Source organism: Herpailurus yagouaroundi, unplaced genomic scaffold, assembly GCF_014898765.1.
Source record: "Herpailurus yagouaroundi ecotype Mexico unplaced genomic scaffold, PumYag 192, whole genome shotgun sequence".
Classification (NCBI taxonomy): Eukaryota; Metazoa; Chordata; class Mammalia; order Carnivora; family Felidae; genus Herpailurus; species Herpailurus yagouaroundi.
Genome location: NW_024412423.1, coordinates 10844952 through 10861265, shown reverse-complemented (window position 1 = coordinate 10861265; position 16314 = coordinate 10844952). Strand labels below are relative to the sequence as shown.

The 16314-nt window shown below is 45.4% G+C and overlaps 1 protein-coding gene across 5 annotated transcripts in view; it reads right to left on the bottom strand.

Moving 5' to 3' along the window:
- SNCAIP (synuclein alpha interacting protein) overlaps nt 1–16314 on the bottom strand; it is a 165158-nt gene that overhangs the window by 11451 nt on the left and 137393 nt on the right. For 3 of the 5 annotated variants that reach the window (XM_040444324.1, XM_040444325.1, XM_040444326.1), the window contains exons 7-11: nt 13401–13526; nt 8384–8553; nt 3355–3447; nt 1742–2810; nt 371–441 (exon numbers count right to left, since the gene is read on the bottom strand). In XM_040444324.1, coding sequence (XP_040300258.1) covers nt 371–441; nt 1742–2810; nt 3355–3447; nt 8384–8553; nt 13401–13526 — 1529 coding nt within the window. Of the gene's footprint in view, nt 1–370; nt 442–536; nt 601–1741; nt 2811–3354; nt 3448–8383; nt 8554–13400; nt 13527–16314 lie in introns of those variants that run through there. The other 2 variants (XM_040444329.1, XM_040444327.1) reach the window with 2 other exon arrangements.

The window sequence follows — 16314 nt, the reverse complement described above, 5'->3', positions numbered from 1 at the left end:
GCTGATTCTGATCAGAGATGGGCTCATTCCACCCGTGACAGGAAGTTTAATTTCTAGACTTACTTGGTACTTGACTCCATTAAAACAAAGCCTGAAAGCCAAAGTCAACTGGGAGACACAGCGCGTCTGTAAGCTGAGTAGATTCCTCCGCTCTCTGCGGCTGGATCAAAGCCCCTCCAATAGGGCACTGGTTCCCTTCCTAAGGCCCGTCTTATAAGACTGGCTGCTTCTATTTGCGGGGGGAAAGGTGGCATTTTCTTCTTCCTTTCGGCTCCTGCTAAAGGTGCTCTGGTACCGTCATTTACAAGGTCATGCAACTGAAAGCAAAGGCGTGGCCCTGCTGCACAAGGCACCCGCTAGCACCACGTACCGTGCACGGTTACGCAGAGGCTCTTCGGTCAGCGTGTTAGAGGAAAGGGTGACGCAGCTGCCGTACATCTCCTAGAGAGGTGCAATCAGACATCATCTGAAAACATGCAAGGAACTCAGCACATGCACGCGTCTCGATAAACAGGAAGCATGCAGGAGGCAGATTAGTGGACGCAAGCTTCATACATACTTCGAGGGGCACGGGGAGCTGGTGGGATCCTTCTCTTACTCCTGAGTGACAGAACCCATTAAGTTACTCGGGAAAGTCTTATTTGAGCAAGGTAATTTTGGGCATACGAAGCCCAAAGGGGGTGGGCTTCGGGGCAGGGGTGTGACTTTTCTCGCGGAAATACACACGTGAGGAAGTCCTTTGCCACAAAGGCAACTGACGTTGGAAATCAACGTATAGTTAAAATCGGTGTTCAATTCATTAGATACTAACTGAAACTCCATTTTAGTATTGCAAAAGGAATCTGGACAGTTCTTCAACTGCACTGTAATGGAATTTTACCATATGGCAAAGTATCAATTATGCAGGCTGTGACTCTCTAGATCGCAGGATGGATATTCTAGTTCCTTCTACCCCTCAGCATTTCGCATTTTGGCTACTGTACCATTTTTTGGACGGCATGGCATGTGCAGAGCATACAGGACACATTGCCTACAGCCTACAAAGACATTCATATCTCCCATTCACCAGTTTTAAACCACAGATTATAGTCCCCGGTTTTCTAGTAAATGCAATTATAAGATATAGTTCCCGCCACACTCTGCCATCCCTTATGTACTGCCAAGTGCTTCAGACTGCTATGGCAGCCTGATCAACACTCAGGGGTGAGTATCATAAAACGCCAACGTGGAGGTCCCTATGGTGTATTCATTTCAAAGGTCATTCCAAAGTGGAGTAGTTAAGTCTTTGGAAATAGAGTTTCTATTTATGCGCTCTTTAATCGGGCTTGAGGATAAACTATCCGGTCAGATGAGGAGAACAAACTCTTCCTGAGGCAGAATCTGTGCCAAGGAAGGGCCTGATTTCTCATCGATTGGTGGTCTCATCTTACAGAAATGCCTTCCAGTTTAGGACTCCTAACACTCAAGGATGAAACTATTTTGGGAAACTGGGGGACCAGAATATAACCTCCTGTGATTTCTTTCATCTTTCTCTTTTAGCATATTTTCCAAGGAAGAGCAAAGCGTATATACTTTAATATGACATATCTCCTTAAAGAACACATGGACTTAGCTGTCCATGCATCCCTTTGGAATTTTCTGGGGATTCCCTCAAGGTGGCAAAGGTCAGCAATCTGTAGTGTTAGGAACAGCACAGTGAATTCACAGGCAAGAAATGGGATATTCTCCAAAAGGCACTCACCGCCTTATTCTTTCCTTTGCTAGCAGAGCTCACGGGACTTCTCTTGGCATCTGTTGTCTTCCTTCCAAGTGAGGTTAACGGCAGTGTGGAGGTCTTCAGCTGGTTGGCTGCCTGGTAATTGTTATTATTGTTCTGGTTGCCACTGAGCGTCTCCATGATAGACCGGAAGGTTCCAAAAGGCCTTTTCAGTTGATCCCCCGATTCGCTACCCGTAGAGGTCCTCTGGGGGGTCCTGCCCTTATCTCTGTCCTTCTCGCCAGTGGGCTCGAGGCTAGCTTGCTCCATCTGGACCACGGGCTCCTCAAAGGTAACTCGGAGTTTTAAGTTCTGAGATGTCCGGCGCTTGGAAGACGGAGACTTGAGGGCACTCTTGGGGCTCATGGCCACTTTCTGGGTGGCGGTGCTGTCAGGGCTGGGCTGAGTAGGGTCTCCGGAGGGCTGGCTTGGGGGAGTGGTCCCTGAGGTGGCACACTGGGATTCCAAGTCGGGTTCGCTGCTCTCGGAGGTGGGAGATGGGCTATGGCCGTCTAGAGATTTGGAGGCTTTGATACCAAAAGGAAACCTGCGTCCTGATGCCAACGTGTGTTTCTTGATCATCAGGTGCAGGCTTTCTGCGCTGTCCACACTCTCCACACTTCCCACGATGGGCTGCGGTCTGGGCCTGTCGGCCTTCCTCACGGGTGTGCTCTTGGGGTCCTCAGAGGTGTTGGAATCGGTGTCGGACTCACTCAGGGACCGCTGCATCAGCTGCCTCAGCCGAGCCAACTTCAGCTCCCTCTTGTCTGCAGGGATCTTCTTTGAGTTTCTAGAAGAAGCCTGAGCATCCTGGAATTCCAAGGACAGCTTTTCCTGGGTGCAGACACTCTCTGAGATATCCTTCCCCAGTAACTGGCGGAGGATTTTGTCAGAATCTTCATCTTTTGCTTTGGCCCTGGCCCGGCTGGATGCCGACAGGCTTCCGAGCACCTGAATCCCCTCTTGGACCCCGGGTTTGCTCTTGGCTACAGACTCATCATCCGCATCTGGAGATTTCCACTGGGACCTTCTGGAAGCGGGGGAGGATGGCGAACTGAAAGATGATGAAGAACATATGAGGTGATCTCCTATCACTGATTGCCTCCACTGCCACTAACGACTTACAGATCGACAGGACTGGAATAAGAAAAACCACTTAATGTCTGTGCTCATCAATCTCCAAATAACTCCAGAGAGGTAACCATGACCACAGTGTAGTGGGCCTCCTACCTAACGCTATGACGAGAGATCTGTCTACTGTTTACTGTTTACACATCAATGTTGTGCCAATTGCATTCATTATTCTCATCTTCACCAACCTTATACACCTACGCATCCTTATTCCCATTTCACAGGTGAAGAAATGAAGGAATCTGACTGTGACTTTTCTGTAGTCAGACAATGAAGAAATGGCAGAACCAGAGATGAAGCCGGGTCTTCTGACATCAGGTCCAGGGCGTTTTCCCCCTGTAACGTCTCATATTTATTCCTCTTTATAAACATAAAATACGTTCTGTTTTTGTCTTCTTAAAGTCCAAAAGAAGGCTCAGAGACTAAAGACACCTAAGAACTCTAACCATTAATGTTCCTGGTATTACCTGGGCAAGGAAAGGAGGGACTTGCCCTCTGATTTCTGGGCTTCTAGAAGTTGTTGGAGCTGGTTCTGCAGTGTGACACGTTCCATTGTCTGTCTGGGAAAAGTGAAGCGAGACACATAAGCTCTCTGATACATGGCCACTACTATAAGTGAGTAGGTATAAATTTTGTCATGATAATTTGCAATAAATTGCACTAAATCCCAAAGCCTTACAAATACGCCTGTCCTTCGTCCTTACCGTGCAGAAATCTTCGAAGGACACAGTCAATTACCCAAAAGGATGCTTATTATTCACATTAGCAAGAAACTCTAAGTAGCCTAAATGCTCATCAATAAGACTCAGTGAATAATTTAGTTGCTTCCATAGAGGCAGCTATTAAAAATGATGATCTATTCCAGTAGCCATGACATAGAAAAAGTTTCCCTCGTATATGTATAGATACATATAGATATAGAAATACATATACATATATATACATACATATATTAAGTAAAAAAGGAAGTTATAAAAATAGTGGGTGTAGTATAATTTTTTTTATATTTTAAGAAACAAAAGAATATAAATATAAATATAAATTTCTTTATATGAGAGAAATATAAAAGAAACATTTTTAAGAAATCCCTCTCTGTATATAAAATATGTATTACTTATAACATATATGCTTATATCATACTCATATGGATTATTTTCTCTTTCCACATTGTTTAAATCTTTACTTATAACATATATGCTTATATCATACTTATATGTATTATTTACTCTTTCCACACTGTTTAAATCTTTAAAGTAATTGTATTAATGCAGTGATCAGAAAAGAGCAGAATAAGAGCAACAAAAGCAGACTATTTCCACAGGGGGTAAAAACAATGAAATAACTTAGCATTTTCTTACATAAAGGGAAACCTGGTATGGCAACGCTCAATTTATTCTGGACATAAAAGCGGAATGTACTTTAAATGGTATCAGAACGTGCTTTAAATTTAAGAAAAATCAGTTAAATGCCGCAGGTGACGGAAATTAACATCTGTTTAGAAAACATAATTAGAGAACTTGAAAAAAGTAAATCCAACTGATTCTGACTTTAGAAGAATAAGCAGTATTTACTGAACTCTTTATTCGTTTTATGACCACCCGCCACCCCCCAAGGATGGCCATCAGATTCTAATCCCTGGAAGGTGAGAATATACGTTATCTTATGCGGCAAAAGAGATTTAGTGTTGCAGATAGAATTAAGGTTGTTATTGGCTGACAGGAAACCAGGGAGGCTATCTTAGGTTATTATTATTGGTTATGCCATCCAACCACATGTCTTTAACAGTGAGGAGGAGGAAGATGAGGTCAGACGCACTCAGTGTGAGGACTCCATCTGTGAGTGCTGGCTCTGAAGAGGAAGGAAGGGGCCAGGAGCCAAGGAATGCAGCGGTCTCTAGGTGCTGGCGGTGACCCTCAGCTGACAGCCAGCAAAAGAAGGGAACCTTGGTCCTACGACCACAAGGAACTGATTCTGCAACCGGACTCTCATTCTAGAGCCTCCAGAAAGCAACATAGCCTGCAGACAACTCAATTTTAATCTGGAGACCCATTTCGAGTTTCAGACCTACAGAGTTGCAAGATGAATTTGTGTTGTTTTAAGCCACTAGGTGTATGCTGATTTCTTATAGGAGTAGAAAATGAATACAGGTAGCATCAAAAATGGTACACTCTCTCATGGGCCAGGGTGTGGAACCAGATGAATGAATTACAAGTGTTCTTATGACGACCGCCAGACTGTAGATACAGGCTTGAGGAAGCCTAGCGTTCTCCTTGCTGAGTGTCACCGCACACACTCAACAACCACTGGCCACCTAAACCTAGTTCTGTGAGATCAGACCACGAGGATACCCTGCCATCTCCCCAAGTACTCTGTTTTTCAGACATGGTCAGTTTTAGTCCTAACATTTCATCCCTAAGAAAAGAAAAGTCTGTGATCTCAGTTTATCTCACTCGTTCTGTGACTCACCTACTGAAAATTTAATTGTCTAAAGAAGGAGACAGCAGGGGCGCCTGGGTGGCTCAGTTGGTTAAGCATCCGACTTCAGCTCGGGTCATGATCTCAGGGTTTATGAGATCATTTTAACTTGATTCCTTCTATAAAGACCCCATCTCCAAACAGGCATACATTCTGAGGTACTAGAGGTTAGGACTTCAATTTATCTTTTATTTTTAGGACAGGACATAATTCAACCAGGGAGACCTAGGCTTGTACATGAGGACTTCTAACAGAGCTGAAGGTTGCCATTTAAAATTTTTTTTTAATTTTTTATTTACTTGTTTTGAGAGAGAGAGAGAGAGAGAGAGAGAGAGAGAGAGAGATAAAAAGACAGCAGGGGAGGGGAAGAGAGAGAGGGAGACAGAATCCCAAGCAGGTTCCACGCCGTCAGCACAGGGCCCGCTGTGGGCCTTGAACTCATGGACCATGAGATCATGACCTGAGCCAAAATCAAGAGTCGGACACTTAACTGACTGAGCCACCCAGGCACCCCTGGAGGTTGCCATTTTTAAATAGTAATTATCTTTATAATGATAAAGAGTTAGTAAAGGTATTCTAGTAGGAAAAGGCATTCAGCACTCTCACTCAAAATTTCGGACTAGAAAAACTCTTATTTTTCAACCCTCCTTTTTCACCTTTCTGTGTTGTTGGTGCCCTGGAGCTTGAAGGGTATAGGGTGCTGTGGCTAGACTAAGTGGACTTCCCTTTTCACTTCTAGTTTCACCCATCTCACTGAGGAACATGGTAAGTAAAAGACCAGGGTCTACAACATAACTTCTCATATTTTATCTTGTCACTGGCCTAACGATAACTGGCTACAGCATTCAGCTTTGGAAACAGCAGAAGAGCTGTTATCTATTAGCATACATGTGTATTTTATCCTAGGCCCATCAACAGGGAAGGCAGCCAAGACCCTGACCTTGAACTGCTCACCAATAAAACAGCTATTATAGCTCGTGAAGAGCTCACAACTCCACGGTATAGAGACTGAGGACCATGTTTTTTGGTCTTTTCGAGTATGAATCTTTAGAAAAAAAAATTCTACTGGATTATTTGAAAGCTCCTCTGAATGGCGCCCCCCCCCATACACTACTGGGGGGCAGGGATATTGCTACAATATTTCTGGAAGGATATTAGGCAGCATCTATCCACATTTTAAATACTTATGCCCTGTGTTCTAGCAATTGCCTTTCTAGGAGCTTAGCTTTAGAAATACCTACACATGTACCTAAAGACATGTGTACAAGGATGTTCGCTATGGAAACGTAACTTACTGAGTTGTCAGTTTGTGGGCATTTTCCCCTCAGTTACAAGAAGTTCTTAAAGCTCACTTTGCTCCCTCCCCCTGGGGAGATTTGTGTAACTGGGCAGAGGATACTTGGAGGGAACCCCTTTAATGTTTAATTTTGCTTTATTCTTCCCATTACAATTTTTATTTTATTTCTTTTTAAAATTTATTTATTTAGGGGCACCTGGGTGGCTTAGTTGGCTAAGCGTCTGGCTCTTGATTTCAGCTCAGGTCATCTCACAGTCTGTAACAAAATCCCGAGTCAGGCTCTGCACTGATGGCAGGGAGCCTGCCTGGGATTCCTTCTCTCCCTCTCTCTCTGCCCCTCCCCTGCTCATGCTCTTTTTTTTCCTCTCTCAAAATACATAAAAGAAACATTTTTTTTAATCTTTAAAATTTACTTATTTCAATTCAACTTCGTTAATATACTGTGTAACAATGCCTTCAGGAATAGAACCCAGGGATTCATCACTTACATATAATACAATACCCAGCGCTCATCCCAACAAACATCCTCAATTTTTAAGTCCTGTTTCCAGTGAAAACCTAACTGGGTTTTCATTAAAGAGGGCATTCTAGTAGGGAGGGCAGGAGGGTACAGAGAGACCTGGCCCCTGAGACAAGAGCGGGGGAAGTAGGGAGACCAAGGTTTTGCCAAGCTTAGAGAAGAGCTGGAGGGTCCGGGGATGTGCCAGACTGTGGCCTGGTTACACCGTAATCAGGTAAGGCCTCCCATCCACCATACGTCTCTCTTCAATGGGAAAAAGGTTTTTAAAAATAATTTAAAACACTTCGTATTTTGCTCCTAACATTTAATTTTTAGGGTTCATCCTCCTAATCTGTCAACATGACTCTGAATGCTGATTCCGATTTTTAGTGATTCCCTCCCCAATACGGTAACTGTCATTCGGCTGGTGTTTCCCAAAGTCTGACTTTAATCCTCTAAAGTGCTGTCGGCACCTTGATCTTCATCCTGCTAGAGACCTACCTGACAGCTTCTCCACTGTCCCCCTCTCTTCACGCTTATCCTGACAACCTCCCACAAATGGTTCCTGACGTCTAGGTAAGCCGTGGGTAGCCGCTCAATAATCTTGGCGAGAACAGAACTCACTCCGTCTAGACCAAGAAGCTTTTAAGTAACATCACGCTGACCAAACACTCTTCTGCGTTCTGAAGAGTCACGAATCGTCTGCTTAATTTTTCTAATAAATTTACTGGTGATGGTTGCCAGATCATCTGTCTGTAATTCCTCAAATACACATTTCTCTTTTGCAAAGCTGGGAAATGGGTCTATCTCTAGTTTTTTGCTTTTTTTGTCTTTTGTTTTTCTCTCTCAGGCACTTTATGATTTCCTAGCACGTAAAGGACAGGAGTCTGGGGACGCTGCCTGTGTGTTCTTTCTATGACCGCTAAGAAGTTGGCCCCGGAGATACGCACACAGAGAGAGCCCGTCTGTCATCCCACACACCTTACGTTCCCTGCTTAGGAAGTTTGCTCTGCACTGTTTGTTTAAACGTCAATTTGCCTCTGGTACCTGCGGCACGGGTGCTGGCCGGGAAGACCTGGGACAGAAGAAGAAAAGCCGAGAGAGGAAGGCTAGGAATTCCCTGTTCAACCAGCATGAGACTGCTACAACCAAAGCACCTGGCTCAAACCTAAGCGAAGTGATGACAAGCCAGTCTCGGTGGTCACGGCAAGAATGGGTCACTTACTCCTTCAGCTGCTTGGTCAGCTTCACCACCTGAGAGGCCAGCGACATGCAGGTCTCCACCACCACCAGGTACCGGGAGCACAGGGTGTGCCCGTGGCGCTCGGCGCTCTGGGAAGGCTTCTCCCCGGCGTGGTTGTGCATGGTGACATTTGCTCCGTATTCAACCAATGTCTGTCAGAAAATGCAAAGGCACGTGTCATTCTAAGACCTCCCCTGCAGCATTTTTGTTTTTTCATAGGACTGTAACAGAAAGGCGAATGGAACTTTTCCTGTTAGTCCCAAACCAGTTACGGGAGCCCAGAGCGGGCTGGGGTAGCAGGCGAGGGGGGACCATGACACGCAAAAGAGAGGTTCTGGCGAGGTTGCAGGAGCTGCTATCACTTTCCCCAGAGCCTACAGAAGTGCAGCAGAGCCAATGTCATTGAGAGCTCTCAATGACATTGAGAGCCAATGTCACTGCTTCGGATCCCACCGAGCCTCCAAGGAGCTGTAAGGGGCGGGCCTGATGCTGTCCCCAGGAGGCTGCCTCCTGAGCAGGGAGAGGTGGTGGTGAGCTGCTCTGTCTCTTTCAGTGTGTGGGCCCATAAAGTTGGGGATGCGAGGGGTGCCTGGGTGGCTCGGTTATGATCTCCTGGTCCGGTCTGTGAGTTCGAGCCCCGCATCGGGCTCTGTGCTGACAGCTCAGGGCCTGGAGCCTGCTTCGGATTCTGTGTCTCCCTCTCTCTCTGTCCCTGCCCCGCTCATGCTCTGTCTCTCTCGCTCTCAAAAATAAATATAATTCTTTTTTTTAAGGAGTTGGGGATGCGTGTAAAGAGGACAGAGTGGAATTTTGTTTACCTGTTCCTATTTGCTTGGGAAGCACGCGTGATCTGTGGCTGAGCCGACTGCAGCAGATAGAAAAAGAACTCGAGAAAAATGATCTGGAGGGGCTGTGAAGCAACCCACACTCCCACCACGTGTTGGGCAAGAACATGACCCATCAATTGAGCAGGTGTTACAGAAGGGGGCTTGCGGTGAGCTGGCTATCATGCCGCTTAGAGAAGGAGAGGGTTCTCCAGCAGCAAGAGCAGGGAGGTGTTACACGGGCAGAGGGAAGCGTATGGGGGACAAGGATGTGATGCTAGGGCCAGATGTCTCCCGTCAGGTATCAGTGGGGAGGCTCCAGAGAGGCCTCACCCACCAAGCCCAGCAGAGGGTCAGCATCTGAAGGCTGCCACAGAGGACATTAGTGGCCAACCACAGTGAGCCAAAGAAGCAACGACAGCTTTCAGGGACAGTGCCATGACCTCTGACGTTAAGCAAAGAGTCAGTTGATTTTTCTCTCCTATCTCTTCCTTGTCTCCAACACTGAGCCCAGAAGAGAGAGGAGAATAGGAATGGGGGAAGGGATAGGAGACGGGTGTACAAAGCCAATCATGCCTCTGTCTCCTGGCCAAGTCCCTTGAACCCTGAGTCTACTCTGGGTTGGAGAGCAGAATACTTTGAATCAGAAGACTGAGATTTTAAAAGGCGAAAGATTTATGCGATCTGAAGAGAAACCAGAGTATAGAAGATTGAGATTTTAAACTGGTTTGGAGCAATGTTACGTCGCAAGCAAGCAGAAAGGTATGGAACCCGGCCAAGGTCATCATTAGTAAAGAAGAGAGACTTGATGGACCATGGTTGACACCAGTAATTAAAAAAAAAAAAAAAAAAATCAGGGTGCCTGGGTGGCTCCGTCGGGTGAGTGTCTGACTCCTGAATTCGGCTCAGGTCATGATGTCACGGGTTCATGAGACCCAGCGTCACATCGGGCTCTGTGCTGACAACGCAGATCCTGCTTGGGATTCTCTCCCCCCGCCGTCTGTCCCCCACTCCTTCTCGCAAATAAATAAACTTTTAAAAAAAATTTTTTTAACGTTTGTTTATTTTTGAGAGAGAGAGAGACAGAGCACAAAGAGGAGGGGGAGACACAGAATCCGAAGCAGGCTCCGGGCTCTAAGCTGTTAGCACAGAGCCCGATGCGGGGTTTGAACTCACAGATCGTGGGATCATGACCTGAGCCAGTTGGTCACTCAACAGACTGAGCCACCCGGGCACCCCGCAAATAAATAAACCTTAAAAAAAAATCAAACTTTTTTTCTATTTATACTGTGGTGACATTGGAAAAGCTGTCCCATCAGTATTAGTCAACTGCCACAATCTGACATAGTCTTTGACACTATCAAGAAGAAATGTATCTCTGGATTTATAAGTCAAAGGTACTATTGCTTCCAAAAGAAACACCTGTGATTTTTAAAAAAAAAAATTTAGCATTCATTTATTTTTGAGAGAGAGACAGACAGAGAGAGAGAGAGAGAGAGAGAGCGCGCGCGCGCGTGTGCGCGCGCATGATTGGGGGAGGGGCAGAGAGAGAAGGAGACACAGAATCCGAAGCAGGCTCCAGGCTCCGAGCTGTCAGCACAGAGCCCCATGCGGGGCTCGAACCCACGAACCATGAGATCATGACCTTTGCTGAAATTGGACACTTGACCAACTGAGCCACCCAGGCGCCCCGAAACACCTGTGGTTTTCAAATTCCTAGATGGCTTACACTGAGGGGTTATGAGGAACTTTGGAGCCTCCTGGTTTAACGGTTCGGAGCCTCCTGGTCACTCACCACGAAAGGCCGATGTGCCCCGAAGCCACTGCCGCCAGCCTGACAGAAGTGGCAGGCAGATCACCTCCTGCAGCCCTCCCAGGGCATCCCTGTAAACACCTGCTGTTACCACTCCCTTGACCCCCGGCCTCTGGCCTCTGCAGTTTTCCATACTCAGTCTCCACCTCACCTCAAAAGGGCCCTTGCGATCGCCCCCGACCCCGGCCTACCCTCAGTCTCTCTGTATCTTTTTTTTTCCCCCCTTTTAAATCTCACACCCAGTGGACAGACCCGCTTCCAAGATTATCCAAGTTTCCACAGCCACGGTATCTAGTGCCAAAAACATCATTTGTGTTAAGTGGAGAGATGAATGGCCTAAAAGCACAGACAGCCTCTGTTCACATATAAAAGAAAAATAACCAAGATCCCAAACAGAATTAGTGATATCAGCTGGTTTTCTTTGGCTGTCGGTCACTTATTAGCTGATGAAAGAAGTTCAAGATGATTAAATATTTGAGGGTTTTGCTAAATGGAAAAATTGAAGGTTTTGGTTTTTATTCAATTATTGTTTTCCTCCACAAAAAAAGTCCTGCTACAGTCCTTTCATCTTCCAGAAATCCTGGGAGTAATTTAAATTTTTCTCTTTGCTCTCATTTCTTATCACTGCTTTTGCAGTGTGGCACCTTAAATGAGAAGATGCAACTTTGCCAACATTAGTGGGGAAACCTCCAGACACTCGGAATACTTCCTTTCAACATTGCTCTCCAAAGAGCGGACGCTCCAGAGAGCGTTGTGCTGTTACCTCTGCCTTTTGCTTTTACGAACCTCTTGCCTTTCACACTGACAGCTTTTCCAGATCTTCTCCTGTCATTTCCAGAGTAGAGTCCCTTCTACCTTCCTAAGTGACTGGTTCTCAATGCCCGGATTTTCTCTCTCTCTCTCTCTCTCTCTCTCTAATTTATGTATGTATATAGGTATGTATTTACTTACTCATTTAGAGAGAGAAAGGGGTAGGGGCAGAGAGAGACAGGGGCAGAAGATCTGCAGCGGGCCCCATGCTGACAGCAGAGCGCCCGATGTGGGACTCTAACTCATGAACTCTGAGATCGTGACCTGAGCCCAAGTCGGACACTTAACAGACTGAGCCACCCAGGCACCCCATCAGATTTTGTCTTTTGGCGACAACCTACCCTGCACACAGTAGGACATCAGTAAGTTCCTGTTAAATCAGCACATTGAGTTGCAATAAAAGAAACAACGTGTAATAAGGTAAAAAAAAAAAAAAAAAAAAAAAGACCGGGGCTTCCTTCGAGCTGTTCTACGCGCCGAGCTTATTCTGAATGTTGCGAACTCATTGAGGTTAAAGGTACTTTCTTTAATCACAGCCTTCAGTCATATGCTGTCAGTCAGGAGGGAGCTTTCTTACATTTCAAGAAGATGTGGTAACACATCCAAAGATACTGGGTCATTGTCCACGATACGAATGGGGTGAATGGTCTGACTCTGGTAATTACGCCTTCATACATCAAATTCCCGGCCAAATTCAAACTTTGTTTCCAATGCAAAGCCTCTCCTTCCCTCACAGGGTCACCCCTCTTTCTCGTTGGTTACTGTCTCTCTTTGCTTTATCACTCAGGGCCTTAGCATTTTTTAGGAAAAGGGGTTTATCTGGTTTTACATGCACATATGCCCCGAACTTCTGAGGACCCTCACTGGGCTTTCAGTCATGTGTTATTACAATGGCGGCACTGGGTCTGGCTCAGGTTCCTGCAACAGAGCGTTCGGCTGAGGGGAAGATTCCGACTCCTCTTCTTGTGGGAACTCTAGGTGTTCTAAGCAGCCCTCCTGGATCCTCTCTCAGGTGGCTGGGGGGCAGGGAGAAGAGCCTCCTCACCTCTCCAGTGGCTCTGCTCCCCAGCCTTCGTAAACCTTTGCACACATAGACCATGGTAATACTTGTGAGGCATGTAGGGCTACATGGATGAGGCCTCCTGAGGCTGTTGGGTAGAGTGGCTGGCCAACCAAGACCCTGCCTGGCCTGCCTGAGGGCTGAGGGGAGCAATGGCCCTCCGGAGGCCTCCCTGTAATCAATTCTGGGCCTTTCTGACGGCATTTGAGAAGCTCAGTCCTGCCCCAGAGCAAGTGGGCAAACCACAGCCCTCTGTCTCTAGTCCCTTTTGACAGCCTTCAACACTCAAGGAGAAACTTCTAGGACTCTTTAAGCCAACATTTGTGTGGATTTCTGGAAATACAACTCTATCTACTTCATTCCTTATTATTGACTATAATGGAAAAAGCTGACTTCACGCACATATTTCTTCCAGTAAACAAAACGTCAGTTTTTTTTGTTTCATTGCTTGATAAACTCATTTCTCTCTTCAAAGCAGCAGAGCCTGCGTACCTGTATGCACCCGAGGTAGCCATGCTGTGAGGCTACGTGGACGGCACTGTTGCCATCTTGGTCCACTTCATCCAGCGAGATGCCCTGTTCTTGCATAAACTGAAGAAGCCAAAGAAGAATTTTTTCCTATAAACACACAGACAGTTGCAATTAATGGAATATCATGTCATAAGTCTAAAGTAAAACACAGAGGCAAGCAAAACTTCTAACTTGGGAAGCTTACATACCACCAGGTTGACCCTATCAGCAGAAAATACCCATTCATTGTGAACTGAAAATCCATGCTTCTCTCTGACTCAAGTCAACATAAGAGGAATGCTCAGAGACTCTTAAGAGCAGGAACTTATGTCCGAAACGTTCTTGTCGCACTGACATCCACTAGAGATGGAAAACTGATTTGTAGAAATTTGAGTACCTCCTCAAAGTCACACACCTAGACAGATCCAAAGTGAGGGCCAAAATCGAAGTCTTTTGATGCCAAGGCAATGTTCGTGTTATTTTGTTACACCGTCTTTAGGGTTCAAGAATATTATAAAACCTCAGACACTGAGATAAGCAACTTATCCTTTGAAGTTGATAATGCTTCAACCATGCCTTCCTAATCCCAGACCTCTTGCAATCAACAGGCTGTCAGAGAGAGGCAACAGCTTAAGTTGCTTAAGCAGAAGAACCTCACCAAAATAAAACCAGGACCTTTTGGATTTTTCTGACCAAATGTTGGTGGGGTTTTAAAGGTAAAGGTTTCCCTTATTCTGTGTTATTCACCCAATGTCTGAGCACAACCTTTCAAGAGCAAAGACACAGAGTGCTCAGTGTGTTGCCAAAATCCGTTTGCATTTTACCCACTGGGTCTTTTGTGGTATTTTCATGTTATCTTTGGCCTCAGGAGAAAGCAGGGGGATGGGATTTCACTGTTTTAAAATAGAAGAATTAAATACAATGTTAAAAAAAAAATAAGAGAGTGGTAAAAACAACAGCGTGAAGTTTAGTGAGTGGAATTTGACATTTAAAAGGATGATCATGTGTTTGAAATAGCCTTGAACCTCTCCTTAGCCTTCTAAAGGATTTGTTTTTTTTTCCAGTTACTTGCTCTGACTGGTCATGAACTTTTATACTTTTCTGGATTAAATTTGCCTTCACCTTCTGAACATGTCAACTAATCTGCTAAAGGAATGTTGGATAAAAACAGCCAACCCCTTCAGGGCTTCGCCCTTCACGGGGGAAGCAGGGCACTGTTTATGAAGGCATTGGTGACATCAGGGACAGAATGAATATTCCCACCACACTCTTCCCATGTGAGCAAGCAGAGAGTAAGACCCCTAAAGAGCAAGAAGAGAAAAATGTAATGAATGCCTATAAACTACCAAGAGGGCACCCAGGGAAAGCAGGGTGTCAGCGGCAAAAGCAGACAGACCTTGTAGAACATCAAACCCTGAACATCCCTGGAGAATGAGGTGGAGAAGGAAGGCCCTGGAGGCCAGGCTGGGAGCTACAATCTGGATAAGGGTAGACTAAAGCGCTTGTCCTCGTCTTCCGAGGCAAACGTGGATGGGGGTTTGGGGCTGATATTTGGATCAGAGCAGGTGATGCTTCAAAGGCACAAGGTAGAACAATTTTATTTTTCCTAATGAGGAAGGGGTATTACTTTTATTTGGAGCCAGATGATTCTGCCGTGTGATCTTGGAAGACCTGGGTGAGTGGACATATCTCAGGTTAACAAACATAACCAACTGGTTTGAAGTCGATGGATAAGACATGGAAACATCAAGAGGGCGGGCTGTCGTGATTCGACTGGTGAAAAAGATGGCCCTGTCATCTAGGTGGGTCATTCTCAGGTATGCGGTGACCTGGTTTGCTCTATGATATTCAATCATTGGATGTTAAAATGGCAGAGTGGGAGAGATTTTAGGAGTCATCCCATTCGAACACCCTTGTTTTACCAATCAGAAAGCCAAAGAAGACAAGTATATATTCTCTGATACTCTAGCAGCTCCCTTCTTTAGCAAGTAAAGTTCAGGGGAACGCAAGATAGTCAGAAATATCCTATGCGTACCTTCTCGTCAGGCACATTTTCATATTTTTCAGACTCAATTAATAGCATAGTGGAGAAGTCTATTCTTCTATATTAATGATAGGGTTGTAGAAAATAGGATATAGCATTTCATACGACTAGACATTTTCCCCTGTAAAAATAGGGAGAAGAATCTGGACACCTCGACTTTGCAGGGGCTTGAAAATCTGGGCAGACAGGCCACGGTCTGTATAAGGCAAGAGCTGCCTTGGCTCCTGATGGTCTTTCAAGTCAGATTCAATCCACGTTGTTCGATAACCTGCCTTCTTTTCTTCTGATGCCATGGATAACTCTCCCTTATAATTACATTCCAATTCAAGACACAAGACTTATATAAAGGAAGAACCATTATTCTACTGTTCAGAACAAGGCAGGTCTTTGCCCAGCACCTCAAATTTCAGTTTTGTGTTTGGTAGTGGGCAATTTACTTTAACAAGAAGCTACAGAATCAGCCTGTTGTTTGATAAACTTCATGAAAACAAAAGGTCTTGAATTCCCGGGTTTGGGTAAAAGCATGGTCAGCATCCAGTCTCAGAGAAAATGCCGTTTTCTGCTCTGATTCGGGAGAACATGCCAGCAGAAATCGATGGGACTATAACGTAAAGAGTGACTTACTCGACCAATATCTAGTAAGGAGAAAAAATACAGCTATTTTCTCCAACTGAGAAGGGCCTTATGAGATACATGTGTATTAAATATACATATGCAGTGAGGGCCACCTCTCTTCTTAGACATTTAGCGCTCTCTTTCTGCGCACGCCTGCGTGTGTGTTGTGTGTTGTGTGTGTCAGGGAAGTGTTTAAAAAATGTCATTTCTGATTTTCATTTTGCCGTAATTCACTGC